The 20,202-nt window shown below is 43.4% G+C and overlaps 1 protein-coding gene across 4 annotated transcripts; it reads right to left on the bottom strand.

The window, feature by feature from the left end:
• Window positions 1-3,552: 3,552 nt before the first annotated feature.
• TMEM171 (transmembrane protein 171) lies at window positions 3,553-19,358 on the bottom strand. Of its 4 annotated transcripts, none has more exons than XM_058827100.1 (6): window positions 19,211-19,358; window positions 18,734-18,928; window positions 13,649-13,777; window positions 12,488-13,030; window positions 11,317-11,458; window positions 3,553-4,683 (listed from the first exon to the last, which is right to left on the bottom strand). In XM_058827100.1, the coding sequence occupies exons 4-6, from the start codon at window positions 12,870-12,872 to the stop codon at window positions 4,455-4,457; spliced, it is 756 nt and encodes a 251-aa protein (XP_058683083.1). In that variant the 5' UTR covers window positions 12,873-13,030; window positions 13,649-13,777; window positions 18,734-18,928; window positions 19,211-19,358; the 3' UTR covers window positions 3,553-4,454. The 4 variants fall into 4 exon arrangements, with proteins under 4 accessions (XP_058683083.1, XP_058683081.1, XP_058683080.1 ...); XM_058827098.1 differs by having other exon boundaries at window positions 3,557-4,683; window positions 12,488-13,200; XM_058827097.1 differs by having other exon boundaries at window positions 3,563-4,683; window positions 12,488-13,177.
• Between the last annotated feature and the right edge of the window lie 844 nt (window positions 19,359-20,202).

The raw sequence follows: 20,202 nt of genomic DNA, 5'->3' as shown, positions 1-20,202 counted from the left end.
GGCTCCTTTTTTCTTTCCAAAGCTACATGCCACTTGAACTTTTAAAACAGGATGGAAAACACTCTTCATTTGGTGTGCTAGGATCTACATTAAAATTACTCCTGGCCCTGTAAACCCTTCCCTCTCTGTAAGACAGTTTCCTCTATGTCTCCCCACATTTCTCCAATTACTTGCCCAGAGTGGTAATGCTGCAGTCAGGCAGCTGTCAAGGTCTTAAGAGATTACTGGATCACACTGATTTGTTTAAGACCAGTGCTTTTCTTTGCCAGTGTGTGTTCTGGGGACTCACTTAAAAATGTCCATTTAGTAAATACATCCCTTTTACCTGGTATGACTCCTAAACAAAAGAGTTTTGTGAAACCAAGGAAAGTTGGACAAAGTGAGGTTTTTCAGAATGAGTGCTGTCTTCAGATCTCAATAAAGTTTTGTTCCCATATGCTTCAGACTTACTCTTGAACACAAGCACCGCCACTGCTTTGCTTTCTGTTCCTCCACCTAATTTTCTATTACCAGTGCAGACTTCCCCTGCAGTGCTTGTTGCTGGAATCAGGTGCTCTGCATCCCCCCTCAGCTCTCTAACCTGTTTGAAGAGTCATGCTAGTGAACACTGACAGGCCATCACTTAACCCTTTTCTTCTTTTCCTTATGTTACCTATTTTTACACAGTTGTTCACATTATCAGCCTTTTGTAGGAAGGTTTTATTTTCTTAAACGCCAGTTATGTAAGCAGGGACTTAGACAAAGAACATGCAAAAGAAATTGCACAACACATGGTATTGCACATCGATTAGCTTTAAAATGAATAAATACAATTTATCACTCCATAATGTAGGGGGATTAAGAAGCAAGTGAGTTTAGTTAGTGGGACCTGTCCCTAGAGAAAGGGAACTACACATGGCATCATTAATGGAAAACATGAATTACATGTGTAAGAGCAATGCATGAAGAACCACTGTGAGTGGGCCTTTCAGCCCTGAACTATTGAACTGCCACCCCTGAATTACTGCACTGCCAGTCTCAAAGCAGAAATAAATTGTGAGAAGCAGGTTCAGCCAGCTGCCCACAACTGCATTTACCAGCAAGGTGGCTTTATATGCTCTGGAGAATGTTGTCTTGTGAGCAGGCACACCAAAATGAAGATTTGTCCGTGCCTAATTGTTGAGATGCATGCGTGATGGAGGAGCACTGATCACTGCAGAAATGTGGAGGTATTGGCACTACAAGTCATGACTCTGAAGTGATAGGATGGAAACGGGATAAATGGATACAGTAACACAAACCACAAAGGGCAAAGAAAGGGTAGGTGCAATCCACCAAGTGCTGCTATCACAAAAACATAGCAGCATTGCAAAGATCTGTGAAATCTCAGTTTTTCAGATGAGTTCACTTCATTTTTTTAGCTGCTGTTGATGTAGGAAGGAAGGCTTTTCCTAGAGAAAAGGCATTAATTTATACTTTTGTGAATCCCTCTCATATGCAAAGGATTGCAGTGTTGCAGTTAGAAGCAGAGCAAGGTCAGCAAAGGCAGCAAGGAAGAGAGAACTTCACTTAGAGAGCGCAAGCAACCCTTACCTCCCACTTCGCCTGTTTAAGTAAGTGTGAATCAGTAACCACCTTGATTTGCTCCCTAGCATTTATATGTCAAACACTTAAGTTAACCTTAGGGCAGAAAGAGGGTTATAGCACCATTAGTGGGACAGTAAAGTATCTCACTTCCTCAATAAAAATGCTATTCTGTATTATTTTAAGCTACTTTTATAGTTTTACAAGGTGTTGCTTCCTTTCTAATACAGACATTTCACTCCTACTCCCCACATCAAAAATTCCTCCTTCTAATGCCATTCATCCAGTGATAGCCTTCAGTGGAGAGGGCAGACCTGCTAGCCTCTTACATTTTCTGACCTTGCTGCAACAGATCTCAACAACACAGTAGGCAAATACTGTTGCACTGGCCATGTTAACTACTTCAGTGCTGAGCAGCTCATGGCGATGCACAGTGTTCAAGCAATGATTTTCTAAGACAAAAATAGAGGATGCTAATACACCTGTAAACTGATCTATTTCCTAAGCATCTTCTCAAAATTACACAGAGATAAATTCCATTTTCAATCCTTGTTTTCAGTGTTAACACGTATCCTTCCCAGGAAACTCAAATGCTGAATCTGAAGTCAGGTCAGCAGCTCTCTGAACCACAGTTTCTGTGAAGACTGCTTTTTTAGAAATAAAGTGATCCACACTGAAGACTCTGTAGTAGATGATCAAAATACAATAACCTTGAAGGAAAACAAGATTATGTTTCTGGTACAGAGAATTCAGATGAATCAATGTATTCTGCTTGATTTGTCTGGTCTCTTGGGTACATCTTGGAAACAACTGACTGAGCAAATTGAAGGCAGAAGAAAAGGTTGATACTTTTTCAGTTCACCACCAGATACAACTGCTTTCTTTTTTTCAAGATGGTTAAGTGCTTCCAGAGTTGTTTAAATGTTTTGATATTAAGCCTTTGCAGAAAATACAACAGCATAAAGATAACATGGGCTTTGTTGCATGGGATCTTTCCAGTAAAATATGCCAGCTTCTGTTCATATATATAATAGAAGGATAAACTGAGAGATAAACAGGCTTAGACATATGCAAAGCTTTGTATGCACAAATCATGCATGGTAGTGGGGCCCACTGTTTAAATACTAGAAGCAAAAGCTTAAAAAAATAATCACAAAAGTGGCAAACTATAGCTTGCATTGCAGATTGCATATATGGAGAAACATCCTTGAAAGATTCACTGGGTAAAAAACATCTGAGAGAAAAGAGGACAAAATGCCTACTGGCTTTTGTGGATTCCCTTTTATCATACAGACATTTCCCACGGCTGAGTCATGCCAGTTTAATCAGCTACCACATACTAAATCCCCCTCTGTGTCACGTTTGCTCATTACTCTGCGTGCATAAGCCCCTCAGCTCTATTGCTGGCTAAATATACCTCCCTTGCTGGCTGGTTTGTTTTTGTTTGCCTGCATAAAGTGCTGTTCTAGCATAACTGAGGGAATGACACTGAATGAGAAATAAATGGCAAATGCAGGAGCTCCCAAGCTTCTCTCTAAAGCAGTCAGCAGGTGAGAGGCATGTTCACAGAAAGATGACACAAAGCAATCACCTTTCTGTAGGCACAGGAGGGAATTTAAGCTCTTAATTCATAGTTTTGCATTCTATTACAGCCAAGTTCCCTGAAATTAAGCATGGTACACTTACAAGTGGAGGTGTAACTCAGGTCCCAAAAGCACACAGGTGTTCAGACACTCAGCTGAACAGTTCAGAGATAAGTTTCATTGCCGGCAAATTCACCAGGCTGAACCAAGCCCAAAGTGTAGCCCTGCCACTTTTCTGGGCACAGAATCCGGTCTGTTTTTCTCCAACAGAAGTCAGAGCAAGTTGTAAAATGTCTAAGATTAGCAGCAATTCAATTCCTCCTAATTATTTTCACCTACTACAAGCTAATCCTTCAGTTTGGGAACAGGTGCAAACGAACAAAATAGAATTAGAACCTCCATCCACTACCACTACCCTGGAGTTGCAGCAGGATGGGTGAGCTAAGATGGTTGTGTCTCTGAAGGGTCTGTCAAGCGCTGTGTCAGTTAAAACCATTTATTGCATGGGTTTCCATGAAACTGTCTCTCGTGCATCTGCTGATAAGTAGTGTCTGCACCTCAGAGATACCATTGCTTTGTGGTGCTCACTCCCACACAATAAGCACTCCTTCATGAATGATGATATAAAACAGCAGAATAATCCCTCTGAAACCAGTCATTACCACAGTTAAACTGTTAGCCTATTAACTATCCTCAGGGCTGCCTTCAGGCTCTTAACTGCAGCTAAAACTGATTTTCATAGGGATTATACTTACATAAGGACCAGATATAGTCTAAATATGGAGTGTTTGTTACCAGGCAGACCAAAAGGTAGCCATTGAAGCTCTTGCTAACATCTTTGGTACCAACACTAACACTCCTGTATGTGAATGCTCCCCGAGTTCTTGTAAAGGCCATCATTTTGCAAACAAGTATTTTCCACAAAAGACATGCAAAAATTGAAATAAAAACACTTCCTAATTATTTCTTTCTTTGAAACTCCAAACAGATTTAATTAAAATAATCAAAAAAGTTGGTTTCTACTTAGTGACTTCATTATAAAAAGAACAGCTATAAATGGAAACTGAAGCTGAAACAGAACAAGATGAGCATTTAATGAATGTTCTTGCAGTGAACTCCCTTCGGACTACTTTAGCAGAGGCCCAGCCTTCTCTAGTATTTCTTGAAATCCAAGCTCATTGTTTATTCTTTCTGATGAAAAATTAGACACAGCCAACATTATTGCTTTTATTACAAAATGTAAATAAATTCAAAAATTGTAAATCTCTGTGTACATTTTAATTAAAAATTAAGTGAACTGATAGTCCTTTATGAGCTGGTGTCAGATGTAGCTAATGAAATAGATGAAAAAGATGAGGAAGAAGATGGCAAATATTCATTATTTGTTATTGATGCTTTTTCTTCATATTTTGGTGGTGATTCAGAAGAAAGGTATAGCATTGGTAAAATATCTGAAGGTGAGTTGCTTCCAGAAATTGTATATATGGATTCATAGTCTCTAACAGCAACTGTTCTTTCATCATCAGCAAGCTGTGCTCTATAAAACACAAAACTATGTATTAGCATAATTAATTTATCTACAGTGAGTGAAATCTGACTTGATTTACATAAACATACATGTATGCACACACTTCCTAAAAATCCCTGAAGCAAAGAACTTGCATAAGCATTAGGATTCTTTGGGCTACATTATGACTCATATGAAAATTCTGTAATTTCAGAGGGGAAGAGCAAAACAAGTTCCCTTCTACCTTTCACCAGTCACAGCCTGGCTTATGGGTATTAGCTGCTTCTGGCTGGGCTGTTTCACAATCTTACTAAATCTTCTTCTGATCCTTAGCTCCTAAGGATCTTCCCTTTTGTAATGTATCACATACACAGTTCCCTTCCCTCATGTAAGACAGTTACTAGATTTAGAACTGGATCAAAAAAAATCACAATCCCTAGCCTTTTGATATCTTACATGAAAAGCAATCAAACTTTTTTTAGGCATTCCAGCAATCCATGACAGACATAAGGAGTCATATTCCCACTCAAAGCTGGAGAAACAAAAACGACTGGACGTAACCAGACTGCAAAGTTCCCAGTGACATTCAAGGTGAGCAGCCAAGTATTCCCTGTCCTCCTCTAGCCATCATAGCTGTATCAAAATTGGTTGAACCCACATTGTTCTGCTATATTGCTCATCTCATCTGGGAGCTGGCCCTCAGCATACTGCTTCAGCTGCTTCCCAAGGAAAGGAAAGAACTCCTTGGCCCTCATGATTCACTCCCAGAGCTGACTCATGCTTTTGTACATACATCCGTATCATATCAATACTGAGTGAGGAGCTCAAAAACAGAGCGCAGTCACCTCATCTTCAATGCTATTACTGGTCTGTGAGGGTTTTTAAAGGAGAGACAAATACTACAAGACAAATGCTGAGGTGTTATGCAACAGACTGCAGGAAAAATGCAAGCAATTCTGGGATGAGATCATGACTCAGCTTACTAACAGACCTCTCATCCAGCACAGGCTGAAGCACAGTGCTTGCTGACGGAACACTGAGCAGTGGATCAACGAGGCAAATCGCTTTTGTCCAGCAGCCACCAACAAACAAAATGTGTGTCCCCTGCTATATTTGGGATCTTCAACCTCAGTTCACTGTTATGAACAACGAGGCCATTGCTTCTCTTCCATGAAGGTGCTTGGGAAGCAGTTGACACTAGTCAAGGTGCCCTGACTGCCAGCAACTGCTAAGCCATGAGAGAGCAGGATTGAGTGAAACACCCAGAGGCGGTGTCAGCTCAGCAGGTTTCTGTGAGGACACTGGGAAGCATAGAAGGGAAACAGCTAGAGCATCCCCACCCGAAAACACCACAGGGTGAGGTCAGGCATTTTGGTTTGTGTATCCAACCAAGCCTGAGGTGTTTCATCCACGCCACTATATACTATCCCAACAAACTGCCTATTTATATACATATGTTCACAAGGCAGAGAAATCCACACAGGCATTAAACCATATCCACATGATTTTCCACCAGTTCCAGGGATGGTGACTCCATCACTCTCCAGAGCAGCCTGTTCCAATGCTTTACATACCTTCCCACAAAAAAACCCCTTCCTAATAGCTAAGATAAACCTTTCCTGGCACAGCTTGAGGCCAGGAACTCTTGTCCAGTCACTTGTCATCTAGCAAAAGAGGCCAATCCCCATCTTGCCACAACCTCCTTTCCAACAACTGAGAACAATAAGATCAAGCCTCCTTTTCCCCAGAATGAAAAACTCCAGCTGCCTCAGTGACACCTCACTTGACATCTGCTCCAGATCCTTCAGCAGTACTGACCTTTTGTCACACTCCAGAACCTCTGTGTCCTTCTCATTGAGAAGAACCCAAAACTGAACCACAGATTCAGAATCCAACACAGAACAGCCTGTGTTGGAAGGGATGTTAAAGATCATCTATTTCCAACCTCTCATGCCTTGGACAGGGACATGTTTCACTAGACCAGGTTGCTCAGACACCCATCCAATCTGGCATTAAAAAATTTTCTGGATGGGACATCTACAACTACTCTGGGTGACTTGTTCCAGTGCCTCACCACTCTTACAGTAACTAAATTCTTCCTAATATCTATTCTAAAATTGGTTTCAGTTTGAAATTGATTCCCCTTGTCCTGTCACTACATGCTCTTATAAAAAGTCCCTCTCCATCTTTCTTGTAAGCTCTCTTCAGGTATTGGAAGACTGCAATTAGCTCACCCTGAAGCCTTCTCTTTCATAGGCTCAACAAGCTCAATTCTCCTAGCCTTTCCTCACAGGAGAGGTACTCCAGACCTCTGTCATCTTAGTGGCCTCCTCTGGACTCGCTGCAACATCTCTATATCCTTCCTGTGCTGGGACCCCAGAGCTGATGCAGCCCTGCAGGTGGGGTGTCAGCAGAGCAGAGCAGAGGGGCAGAATCCCCTCCCTGGCCCTGCTGCCCACGCTGCTCTGGATGCAGCCCAGGACACGTTTGGCTCTCTGGGCTGGGAGTGCCCATGGCTGGGTCATGTCCAGCCTCTCACCCCCCAGCACCCCCAAGCCCCTCTGGGCAGGGCTGCTGTGATCTGTTCACCACAGCCTGAGCTGAAACCAGGGTTACCCTGACCCAGCTTCAGCACCTTGCACCTGGCCTTGTTAAAACACATGAGATTACCATAGATTCACTTCTCCATCTTGTCAGGGTCCCTCTGGATAGTATCCCATACTTCAAGTCCGACAACTACACCACTCAGATTGGAGTCATCTGCAAATCCATTCACATATGTCATTAATGAAGATATTTAATAACACTGGTCTGAATATGGACCCCTGAAGGACACCACTTGTCACTGAAGTCCATTGGGACTCTGAACCATTGACCACTGCTCTCTGGATGTGACTGTCAAACCAATTCCTCATCCACCAGACAGTCCACTCATTGAATCCATCTCTCTCCAATCAAGAAAGAAAGTTGTTGTGGGGGATTGTGCCAAAGGCTTTACAGTAAAATGGCAGATAAATGACATCTGTAACCCTTCCCTTGTCCACTGCTGCAGTCACCACATCATAGAAAGCCACTGGGTTGATCAGGCAGGACCTGCCCTTGGTAGAGCTGTGTCATCTGTCCTGAATCACCTCCCTGTTCTACATGTGCATAGCTCTAGGGGCATCTGTTCCATGATCTTCCCAGGCAGAGGTGAGACTGACAGGTCAGTATTTCTCAGTATTCCTCCTTTCTAACCTTCTTAAAGGTGGATACAATGTTTTTCCCTTTTTCCCTTTTCCCTGGGATTTGCCCTGACTGCCATGACTTTTCAAATATCATGAAGAGTGGCTTGGCAACTGCATCTGACTGACATCTATTGAGCACATCTAGTGACAACTCCCTCAGGACTCTGGGATGCAGCTCACTGGGTGCCAGAGACTTATGTACACTCCAGTTCCTCAGATAGCCATGAACCTGGTCTCTTACAGTGGGAGAGACTTTGCTCCCCCAGTCCCCATCCTGCTGTCCATCTACCCCTGAGTGGGAAAAGAGACATTTAAGACAGAGGTAAAAAAGTTGTTAAGTACCTCAGCTTCTCATCCACTGTCACCACTTTTCCAGCATTCTTCAACGGGGGTATCCTTTCTTTGACTTTCCATTTCTAGTTAATGTACAGTACCTGTAGAAGCCCTTCCTGTTATTTTTTGTGTCCCTTGCTGGGTTCAGTTCCAGATTTGCCTTGAGCTTTCTCCCTACGCAACAGTGCTTCATCTCTAAACTCTTCCTCGGTCACTTGTCCTGGTTTCCACTGCTTGTGCATTTGCTACTTTCCCTTAATTCTGACCAGCAAGTTCCTACTCAGCCATGCCGGTCTCTTGCCCTCCTTGTCCGATTTCTTGCTCCTGGGGATTGCCAGCTCTTGTGCTCTATGGAAGAGTTCCTTAAAGACCTGCCAGCTCTCTCCTACTTCCTTGTCCCTGAGACAGGCTGACTAGGTTCCCAGAGGACTGAAATTCTGCTTTCCTAAAGTTCAAGAGTCAGACTTTTACTCCTTACCCGACCCCTATCCCCCAGCCCTGCACACTCCACCAATGCACGACCCCTGCAGCCCAGGCTGCCTCCAGTCTTGGTGTCCCAGTTAGCTCACCTGCACTGGTGACCAACAGATCCTGTAACACATTCCCTCAGCAGGGCTGTCTGTCACCTGGGTCAGGATATTATGCTCCACACACTCCAGGAGTCTCCTGGATTGCCTACAGCCCTCCAAGCTACTTTCCCAACAGCTGCTGGGGTGGTTGAGCTGCTCCTGCAGGACAAGATCCTGCAGGCCCAATGCCTCCTGTGGCTGGAGCGGGAAGGTTTGGTCAATGGGCTCCCCTTGGTCAGGCGGCTGTAGCAGACCCCAGCCACAGGGTTCCCTTTGCTGCCTTGGTCTCTGACTCCTACCCACAGGCTTTCCACCTGCTTGTGGTATTCTGCAGGGACTGCTCTTCACATTCAACCCACCTCTTGCTGTAAAAAGCAATCCCTAACACCCTATTTCTTTCCCTGTCTCTTCTGAACAGCCTGGAGCCACTAAAAGTCACACTCCAGAAAAAGGATTCATCCCACAAAGTTTCAGGAATAGCAACAAGGTCATAGTCTTCCAGCAGCACAGTAGCTTCCAACTGCTCCAGTCTGTGCCCATGCTGTGTGCATTGGTGTAAAGGCACCTTGGCTGAGATGCTGGCTATGTTGCCTTCCTAGATGAACATCCCTTAGTTCTTTGAGATAGTTCTCCAATGTTTCCCTCCTGGCTTCTCTCACCTTAGAAGCTCTTGGCTCAACTGCTAAGACTGCAAGTGTGTTCCAATGTGGCCAGCACACTCCAAACTCAGAAGAAGAGGACCCCTGCAAGCATCTTGTCCTTCTAATCTTTGCCTTCCATCCCACAGTTTGCCAGGAACAAGCCACTTACTGTCCCACTCCCCTTGAACATTTAGTTCAAGACCAGTGCCCTGGTCCCACTGGTCGCGCTATTGTTGATAGAAGCCTGGATGCAGCTGGCTGCCTTGGCCACCTGGGCACACTGATGGCCCATGTTCAGGTGCTGTTGGCCACCATTCCAAAGTCCTTTCCTGCCAGACAACTTTCCAGACATTCATCAACAATGGCAGTGATGGTGCTTCCAACTGTTACCAAACAGGTTATATTTCTGTCTATACAGAAGATGTAGAACGGGAACATGTTGGAAAATTCTGTTAACTTTAGCGTTATAAGTATATTCATGCTTAATGCTTATTTTGTCCCATACAGTGCTTAGTACAAATACTAGAGACAATGTGGCCTTGCGTTAATTCCCTAATCTGTGACTAATAAGTCTTTTTCCAGTTAATGCTTCCTTGGTAAGAGAAATACATTATGACTTGATGACTGATTTGAGATTCTCTCAAGGAGACATCAGAAAATCTGGAACCATATCCAAACAAGTCCATGGAAATAAATAGCATGTACGCATGTATTCAAGAAATGTTATGAATATGTGTTAGTTTCAGGAATACAAACAGATCTGTTAGGTTACTGAGCATACATGCTTTGTGGGGAATTCCACGCCTCCAGCACTGTTAATAAACTAATGTTGGCTTTGTAAGCTAACAAATTGGTTGGAGAGTTTATTTCCCAGTTTTCAGTGACACAATGTTGCATGCAGAGTCTTGTGAATGAAGGTCATTAAATGATAGCCCCACATAGCTTTGACTCACAGCTCAAACCCAGGCTGATGTAGGACTATTCTGAAGATATTATATCAAGTCATTTCTGAACCATTAAGGGCCTGAAAGTAAGTTAGCAACTCTAGACATGTTACACCTAGCTCTTCTGGCCAGACCTAGCTCTGCCTTCTAGTATGTGGCCCTTGCAGTGACCTTTCTTACCATCAAGTTATCACCCACAGGGGATAAATAACCCCACTAGTTCTCACGGCACAGGCAAATCTTTGGTAGGCTGGCAGCTCCTGATCCCTGAGCTTGGTGGTGTCAATATCAGGCAATTCTGTCATAATTCACGTATGTAAGGAATGGTTGCAAGGGTAAGGTACAAGATCTTGAAATGAAACTGGCTTTGCAGCCTCTGTAATCAGCATGCTGGAGCCTTTTGTGGTATCAAGGAATCTTTTAACCTTGACACATGGCCACAGCAGAACAAGGCAGACCAGCACAGCAGGTCTCACTTCCTCAAGGCAGAGGTAAGGGACATGGGAGAAATGAATACTTTGGCAGATAAAATAACATTCCAGGGTCTGTGGGTAGGTGTCAAAATACTTTCTGCTCTGTTTCTACAGAGGCTCCTAAAATCTGGCAATATGGAAATCATGTCACTACCACACTGCTGTCAGTGCCACCTTCTCTTGGACAATCTCTGGAAGAAATTTACTAAGGACCATTGATTTAAGAACCTCAGAAGTTATGTTCAGTCATAATAATAACAATATTATCCTCATAAAGAACATTCTGCAGTTTGTAGTTCCCTATGTATACTACAACATTCTAATGCCAATTCAAGTAAAGTATCTGAAGTTGAGTTATTCATTAGAAAACTTTGTCATGGCAAGTAGTTAATTCACAGTAATTATATAATAACATGGTCTTGGATACCTAAAGAAACATCTCAGATTTCTAAAGTCAGAGATGAACACGGTCTTACCCATCACTGAAGATAGAGTGGTATGGTGGAGGATTTTCACTTGTAGGTAAAACACTTGACATAAGACAATGTGTCACAGTTGGTGACATAGGGTCAGCAAAATATGGAGGTGGTGGGGGTGGGAATAACATCACAGCATCACCTAGAGGAAAGTAAACCAATTAGAAAAGAACTACCTCTGAACAACTGAGCGCCTCTGGTTATACTAACAACAGCCTATAATTTTTACTTGCCTAGCTTTTAAGATAAATGATCCCACATACAGAATTGATACATTCTGGGCTGTTGGAGCAGGTTAGAGCTACATTCAAAACCTAAATAATCCCAAAATAAAGATGCAGCATACTTATAAATGAAGGATTTCATTTAGACAATACAGCTGACAAGGAGGAGTATTTATCTCGCTAAGAGACACAAATATGGTTGGCTGTCTACAAGAATCAGAAGTGTAAAGCACACAGTTACTGTTGGAACATTTTAAGGATAGGAGAGTATTTAGTTTCCCTCCCAAAAGTAAAATAGGTCATTCTGAGTTTCTCCATAAGTACTGCAGTGCTATAATGGGAGTCATTAATGGCTCTGAGGACTGATTTTGTGTGCCATGACAGTTTCCCTACTGAGTTACTTGTAGCTCAAGGCACACTAATCATGACTATTGATACACAGTTCACTACGGCAATATATTGTACAGCAAAAGAATCTACCAATTACCACTCTGTAACTGAAGAGTTTACAACTTGTAATTTTATCTCTGACTGGTTGAGGATGTGGCCACAACTTAAAAAATACAGTACATTGGTTACAAATCAGAATCTTCTTTTTAAGGGCTCAAGGCTAAAATAAATCTTAAATAAAGTCATGGAAGTCTGTGATCTGCATCAATTACAGTGTTTGAGAACAGAACTGGGGTTAGACTCATTTGTCTCAGGTTCTGTTGCTTTACACAGACCTTTCTGTCTGTGCCAAAGAGAGATTCTGCCTTTTTGGTAAAGGTAACTGAACTGACCATACAGAAAGCGTATGAGACGAAGTAATATTATCCTATTTCGGCTGTCTTGACATGGCAGAACTGACAAGCTTAGAGCTCAAATAAGTGATATCCAGATGTAAATTATTAGTGGAAAAAACCCCCACTAATTCCCAGTGTAAAGTTCCAACATTTTTTACTCACCTACTGTAACCTGAAAAGATTCAGGGTTCTGAGGATGTTCTTCACTTTCACAGGATTCTTGGTTGAGATTTAAGTTTTGCTTCTTTTTAACATGAGCTATCACGAAGAAACACAACCCAGTGAGCACAATCAAAGGTCCCATGATTTGAAGTGACAGGAATCCACAGCCCTGGAGGTCCATGTCAGAAGTGCCAGTGTGGTTGAGCTGTATCGTATGCCAGCCAGGGCTGCAACCAGGAACCCAAATGCCCAGGATGCTAATTAACATTCCACTAGTTAAAAACAGGAATCCAAATATGAGAAACTGGGCAAACTGGCAGTTCCCACGACAAAACACAAGGCTGTACACCTGCTCATTTTGCAATTGTCTTTGTCTTATATACATCCTGGCCCTTGATCGTGCCAGTAAAACACAAACCAGTCCAGTTACAGCCAACACTGGCCCAGCAGCCTTAAGGACCTCATTACAGTCACTGAAGCTTCCAGATGGGCATGACTGGAGAATAAAGACTGAAAGAAGGAATCCAGCACACAGCAACACAGCTCCAAAAACAAAAAGGAAAAAAATAAGTTTCCCATGTTGTCCATTACTTCCTTCACCTCCTGGTGCAGGAACAGCCACTGGATACATTACAACAGAATCTCCTCAAGAAGATGGGTTGTTAGAATTAAATAGCAGCAAACTATGATCTGTGAACATGAAAATACACAAACTAAAAGAAGAAAAAAACCCAGCAAGAATAGCTACATTAAATTTCTTACTTTCATATTTGTTACTCAGCCTTTATTGTATATGCTCCTGTATTTTCTGTTTTGCAGTACCTCCACTATGGATTACAGGGCTTGCTCAAGTTTGCTGATGTTAAATGCTTATGAAAAGACAGAACTTGCTTTACAGTTCAACTTAGACCAATTGTAATTGCTGTTGCACAGCTAAATTAATTGTTTCTTTAGAGAAATAGTCTTATTATTAAAAGGACATTATTTTGAAAGTTTGAATATTTGGAATGAGGTCAGATTAGCTTTCCCTTTGAAAAGAGAAAACTATGGGAAATTTCTGTGCCGAACCACAGGAAGTGACAGCTTGTGAGAGACAGTACTTTAATGCAAATGAGCAATGACTACTGGACTTTTTAACCAGGTAAATTTTCTATTGCATACCTTCTCAAAGCATACAAATCTTGCTTCTCTTTCCACGGGTAGTAAAGACTTTTCTGTTTCTCTCTTTAAATGAGCTTCCTGTCCTAGGCTGCTGCAAAGCCAATTACTGAGAAGATTTTTGGTTCCGTTCTGAAATGACAAAGACAGAAAATAAAAAAAAAAAAACAAAAAGAAGAAAATGAAAAAAACCCAACATTCCAAAGGCCAGTTCAAGTCTCACTGATTTCCTAGTTAAAGTTGGTAAGCATAGTGCCCCTACATTTCTTTTTAACTCCCCCTCCTTCTGAATACTTTGTCTTTGCTCGAAAGATCTTTAAAAAGGAATTAATGAAGGTGGCTCCCAGAAGGATTCTGAGCCCACAAGACTCTAGATTCAGAAGTGAAGCAGAAGAAAACAGAAAACAGTTTTGAGGCCAATAACAGTCCATATGGTAGTATGGATAACAAATCAGCTGGATGTGCATTTAGTGGGGCAAGGGAAGCCCAGCTGAAAGACAGGACACTGTTCCAGTCAGTGAGCTCTAGTACAAAAAAAAAAACAAAAAACTGTGCTGTTACCTACAAGGAAGTTTCTGCTACTCTGACACTCTGACCTACAGAACCAGATGGATACCAGCCACCAGATGGTGACTAGCAACCACAGAGATCTTGGCTACCATTCATCAAAAGCCAACCTGAAATGCAGGGGAAGTTCAGACTATGGAAAATAACAAGTCTCATGGATAGACCACAAGAAAGGTGTTCTCTACGAAGTGTAGGAAGTACTGAAGCATGCTTGTGCTGCAGTGTTTTGACTATGCCCTCTTCCCCTCATGAGCTGTCTCCCAACACAGACAATTTAACCTGTGTCTTGGATATATAAGACCAATATATGGGGACTGGTGGAGCTTGTCATGGATGGAAGCAGGGAATCAGCTTAGTATTGCTGCTTGTTAGTTAACTTTCAGCCTTTTCTCTACCAGCTTCTACTGTCCTACTACTAATTCAGATAACTGGAAGATAAAAAATCAAATTAGATTGGATCCTCCTTACATACGCCTCTGGTACACTTATTCCACAAGAAAACAAGGTATATGTGATTTCTGGAAGCAAACTCTTGAACATGTGTCAGCTACAAGTGAGACAAGGTTTGTGTCACTCCCCAGTAACTGCAGTGCCCCACTGGGACAAAAACAAAACACAACCATAGATCCCACTAATGACTCAAACACATAATTATTAAACACATATTTATCTGCAATGCAAGGTATTGAGTCACTACTCAGCCATTTTTACGAGGAGAACCCAATTAAAGAACGGGCTGAACAGATCCACGAATGATGGAGTCATTACACGTTTTACTGCTGAACATCAAACCAGGCCACCCAGAAGCACAGGAGAAAGCAGGGTGCATCATACAGGTAAAAGGCAGAATAATCACAAGATCTGAGCAGCATGAAATACAGCAAGAAGACCACTGCAGGAAGCAACCAAGTCTCTTAGCTGGCCATCTTGAACAGCAAAACTGAGGGACCACCCCTTAATGCATTCCATTACTGTGCAAGGTAGTTACCTTGCAAACTGCGACTGCTAAGTGGTTCTTCAGTGTTTTGAATTCAGTCTACTGAGAACCCTTTACTAAGATTGGTTTGAAAAACTGTTAACTAAGGGTCCCTTGGTAGAAGAGTCAGATTTACTCTGGGAGAAAAAAAAGCTATAGATAGCACGAAAGATAGGACAGCACGTCACACACAAAAAAATTTTTAAAAAATTAAAAAAATGAATGTATCCTGATCGATTTCAAACTGAACACCTTTAGCTCAGCACACTTTCAATGCTGCATGAGCTGAAGTCAGTCTGAAGGCTCTACTGGGCAGCAAAAAATGCACTGGGATGGTCACTTGTTTGATTTCAGTGGACTTTGCTAAATTAATGTAATTATTTCTCGTAACTGCATATGCCCTATTCTCATAAATTATTTGAGCTGGCTCAGGTGTCCTGACTGTCTTGGCTGTCACCCCATGACACTGACTTAACCAAATAAGCAAAGCTGAGTAAAACATCTCTGAAACACACAAACACATAAATAAATATATATAAATAAATAAATCCCCCACCAACACTCTACAGAGAACTCTTGCAGGACTCTTTTTTGCAGAATTCTGAACTCCTTCTTTCCCTCTAGCAAAGAAAACATGGACTTAAATACAAGCAAATTAGAACAAAGTAAAATAATGTGAAGGCAAAAAAAAAAAAAAATTCAAATATATATCCATTACAAAAAAAGGTCTGGAGATGTGTCCTCCTTACTCCAACATACTGTCTGCTTCTTTTCTACCAATCTTGTTGTTATGAGATTAAGCTAAAACACACATTAGAAATTAAGCATGTACATATTTTCTTAATTCTTTCAGGCCACAAAAGAAGGAACAATCAGAACAGTCTGTTGTGCTTTGAAGATAAAAGCCATAGATTTTATGCTGGAAAATCCAAGGGAGGACTAATTTCCATTTATACTACCATGAAATTTTACCAGAAAACCCAAAGCAAGATTAAATTTATTTCTTGTGTTTCAAGAAAAAGTATTTTAACAAAGAGGCAAGTCTTTTATTGTCCATGTGCTTGAAATACTCCCACCAGATCTCATATCTCCATAGGCATATTGATGTAAAGGAATTTTCCCTTCATATTAAACTGAAGTCTGAAAGCAGACATGGAAATAACAGGTCAGAAACCATTAAAACATAATCCAGTAGTGTAGAGGTTGTTAAGTATGATGGGAAGAGCAAACTGGAAACATAGCTTATAAAGGAAGTCTGGTTATAAGCTCAACCTAAATGATATAGTACTTTACCTTTTTGTAAATCAGGCCTATGCCAGGTACAGAGAACCAGAAATAACTTTGAAATTTCTTGTCATTTTTCTGTGTAACACTTGTATCACAACTTTCACATTATGGGGAACTCCAAGAATTTAAAAAAAAAATTCCTACAATTCTTCTTGAGCCTTCAGAGTTCACATTTTCCAAGATTTCCACTGCAAACACCAGGGCTTTACTTTTTATGAATTTACTCACCCTTACTCATAAGAAATTTGATAGCTTCATGCAGACATCATGAATTCAGGAACAGAGTAAGAAGAAAAGTATTGGAAGAATTAAAACATTGCCTCCCTCTGTTTTATCCTTCCCAAAGTAGGTCCCATTCCCCTTCTTTTTGCTTATGAAAGCACAAAAATCATTTCATGCATAAGTTTCAGGTCTAGTCTGTGTTATTTAAAAACTGTAATACTCTGTCAGTTGTAGTCCACAATGGAAATCCTGATAGAATTCATAAGCCATCCTTTAAAAGGACTTTAATTTTTCCATTTTTTCACCTATGTTTTGAACTACTACCAGGAAGTTGCCACTACCATTGTGCAGTTATTTTTGTGATATTTTTTTCCCCCAGGTTTCAAATTAAACCATGACTCCTTATTGGTCAAGCTACTTGTAAGGAAAAATCCTCTCAACTTCATTCAGTTTAATTTCCATATCAAAACATTAATTTTTGATATCCCTGAATTTTCTGCTTTGCCCATATCTGCTTCTGTACCCACACCATTTTCTGTTCTTCATTAAATCCCAGTTTCCCCCTGTAGTGGACTCTTAACCTGGCATTCAGAGACACTCATACATGAGTACAGCTGGTTGAACTACATTGTAATGTGCAACCTTCATTCCAACACTCTTCCCTCCCCATGGTGTTTTTAACTTACTTGAAGAGCTAGTGGGAAATGTCAACAGAATGTACTTTCAGTTTTCTACTTTTAAGAAACAAAACTACAAGCAGTAACAAGTTCTGAGATGTCAAATACATGCAATTTATGCACATATGTAGTTGCTAATTAGTACCTGACAGTGTTCTTATCTCACAGAACATAAGACTCAGATATTGTAAAAGACTTCAAGATTTAGACAGTGTATAAAGATTCCTAAGCTGGGAGTGGATGCCACGAGAACTCTGCCCATATGGGTCAAAAAAATTGTTGTTTCAGCTTGCAGTATAGGAAAAGTAATGCTGTGGTGTTATTTATGATCATTGCAGGTGGGCAGAAGCCACTTGGAAAAGTACTGGAAAGCAGCTGCAGTAGGAAATTCCAGAAAGTGGGATGAATCCTGCCACTCTCCAGAGACATGTGCACCCAAGATCCTTCTCACTACAAATCAGCAGTCAGGGATTCTGACTGTGCCACAGAACTGCATTCTGCAAAGCTGCCAATTCCTGTCCCTGCAGGCTACAAGAGCAAAGCAGCTGCAGCAAAAGATGGCCCACAAATGTTCCTCACTCACTTCACCAGGAAGAATACTGACACAACAGTTGGACAGGAAGACCCCAACAGTCTGTTTGAAAAGTGAGGAGCTTGCAAAGCAAAGCTTGGTAACCCATTGACTGGATGCCATTCAGGCAACTAGGACAGCACCTAGATGCAAAAAATGAGCTCTGAAGGGTCCCATGCTTGTTGGTGGGATGCTTTTTACATGAGACACTAGTGGCACACAAGAGCTGTGGCAAAGAAGCTCCTATATTCTGAAGAACGGCAGGGAGACTAGGGAAAAAGCAGATACAGTAAACACCAGAGCTGATGTTTTTCAAGCAGCTAACACATGACAGATCAGCTTCTGGAAATTCACAGGAAGGTCTGTTCCAGGGTGCTGACATATCTCAAAGCAGCAAAAGGCACAAGACAAAAAGACTTACAGATCTTTGACCACAGGACAGGCTATAGTAACTATCAGGGAGATGCAAGGCTGCAAAAGCTACCTAAAGCCATCCTGTCCCAGTTTCCTGAGGCTGGCCTGGGGCATTAAGCCAGACAATTTAATGGACAAGCAATTAAGCTCTACTCCGTCTAGGAAAAGCAGCATTCCATAGCATACTCCTCCTCATGCACCAGTCCACCAAGCATAGTATATTCTAAGTCACTTAGTTCTCTAAGTCACAGCAAGGACTTCAGGAAGATGGACCATGCCCCAAAAGCTGCCATGCATCACGCCGGAGCAAGGAGCGACGCAGGGCAACCTCTCCACCACCTCTCCGTGACGGAGCAGCACCTGAACCTCCTCACCTGTGCTGTCCCAGCTGTACACCAGCAGCAGCCAGGGGAGTACTGCATGCCAGAGTAACTGCAGAAGCCCCTTCAGAGATATTCCATCCTCCCTCAGGGTTGGCGTAGAGGTCGCAGTGTGGAAGCGGTGTGGAGAGCGGAGGGCTCTCCAGGGAGAAGACAGGCCAATTACACCCCGGATAATTCTCACACACACTGGATAAGAGCGAAAACACGGGAATGGCGGCGGATAAGGGGAGACGCGGTGCGGCTCCGCCCGCCCGCGGCGGCCCCTGGCGGGGGCAGCTGCAGGACGAGCCGCCCGCCGCGCCGCCCCCCCGGGCCGCCCCTCACCCCTCACCCCCGCGGGCCCGGCCGGGGCCGCCCGCTCGCTCTCTGCCTCCCAGGCGCCCGTCACGGCTGCACAGCCGCAAGGCCCCGCGGCCGCCAGGGCGAGAACGCCCGGTCAGCGAGGGGCTCCAGGCACCCACCCCTTACCTGGCGGCGCGAAGGACACAGTGGCGGGGCAGGCGCCGCTATTTAAGCAGCTGCGGCCGGCGGCGCGGGACAGGGCCGGGCCAGGCCCAGCCGAGCCGCCCCGGGGGAGCGCGGGCGCGGCGGCACCGCCCGCCTGTGGCCAGCGCCCCGCCCGGCCGAGGCCCCAGCCGGGCCGGCCCGCGGCTCCCGGCGGCCCCGGCGCGCGGCGGCTGCCTCGCTGCCCGGCCGGGAGAGCTCCTGGCCGATGGGCCGGGTGTCGGTGCAGCCCGCAGGACACGGCAACTCTGGAGTCGGGGGTACGTGGCCGAAGTCAAGTGTGCCCCTGAAATACCCGCGGTTTCGAGGTGAGGCAGGTGAGCAGCCTCCCTCAGGATGCTAGTGCCACCTCTCCCATTTCACAGAATCACAGAATATTCTGAGTTGAAAGGAACCCGTAAGGAAAATTGGGTGCACCTCTCCAGTGAATGGCCCATACACGCATTGAACCCACAGCCTTGGGCTCTATTTCAGGAGCCCTTTGTGCTGTCGTCCCTTAACAACACTTGCCTTACTCCACACTTGGGAACTTGTTAGGCAACCTAAAGACGGGCTGAGCCTAGATGTGACAGATCTCCCTCAGTGGTGAGCCACTTTAGCTGGTGGAAATGGAAGAAGATGGTTTCTTTCTAGATACAGGCAGCAGGAGGACAAAGAAGCTGGCTTTGGTAGCTGAGACGAGAGCTGTGAGGTGCAAGGAGCAGCTGTGTGAGTAGACAAGGAGCCAGGGAAGGAAGATCAAGTTGGGCCATTTTTAAGTGCTGTGGCAGTGGCAGGACCAGGACAATGTAACTGCAGTTTACCCAGCTGGTTAGCAGCCTGGTAGCCAGTGAAGTGTGGGTGAATCTGTTTGGGTTTATGTGAGTCAAAACAGGAAGAGCCAGAACAGGGTTGGAGTGATGCTGGGAAAATAGATGGCAGGAGGAAAAGAGAGTGAGTAGTCTTGCTTGACAGAG

This window comes from Poecile atricapillus, chromosome Z, assembly GCF_030490865.1.
Source record: "Poecile atricapillus isolate bPoeAtr1 chromosome Z, bPoeAtr1.hap1, whole genome shotgun sequence".
Lineage (NCBI taxonomy): Eukaryota > Metazoa > Chordata > Aves > Passeriformes > Paridae > Poecile > Poecile atricapillus.
Note: the sequence above shows the minus strand (reverse complement) of the source record. Positions and strands in the feature narration are given on the sequence as shown.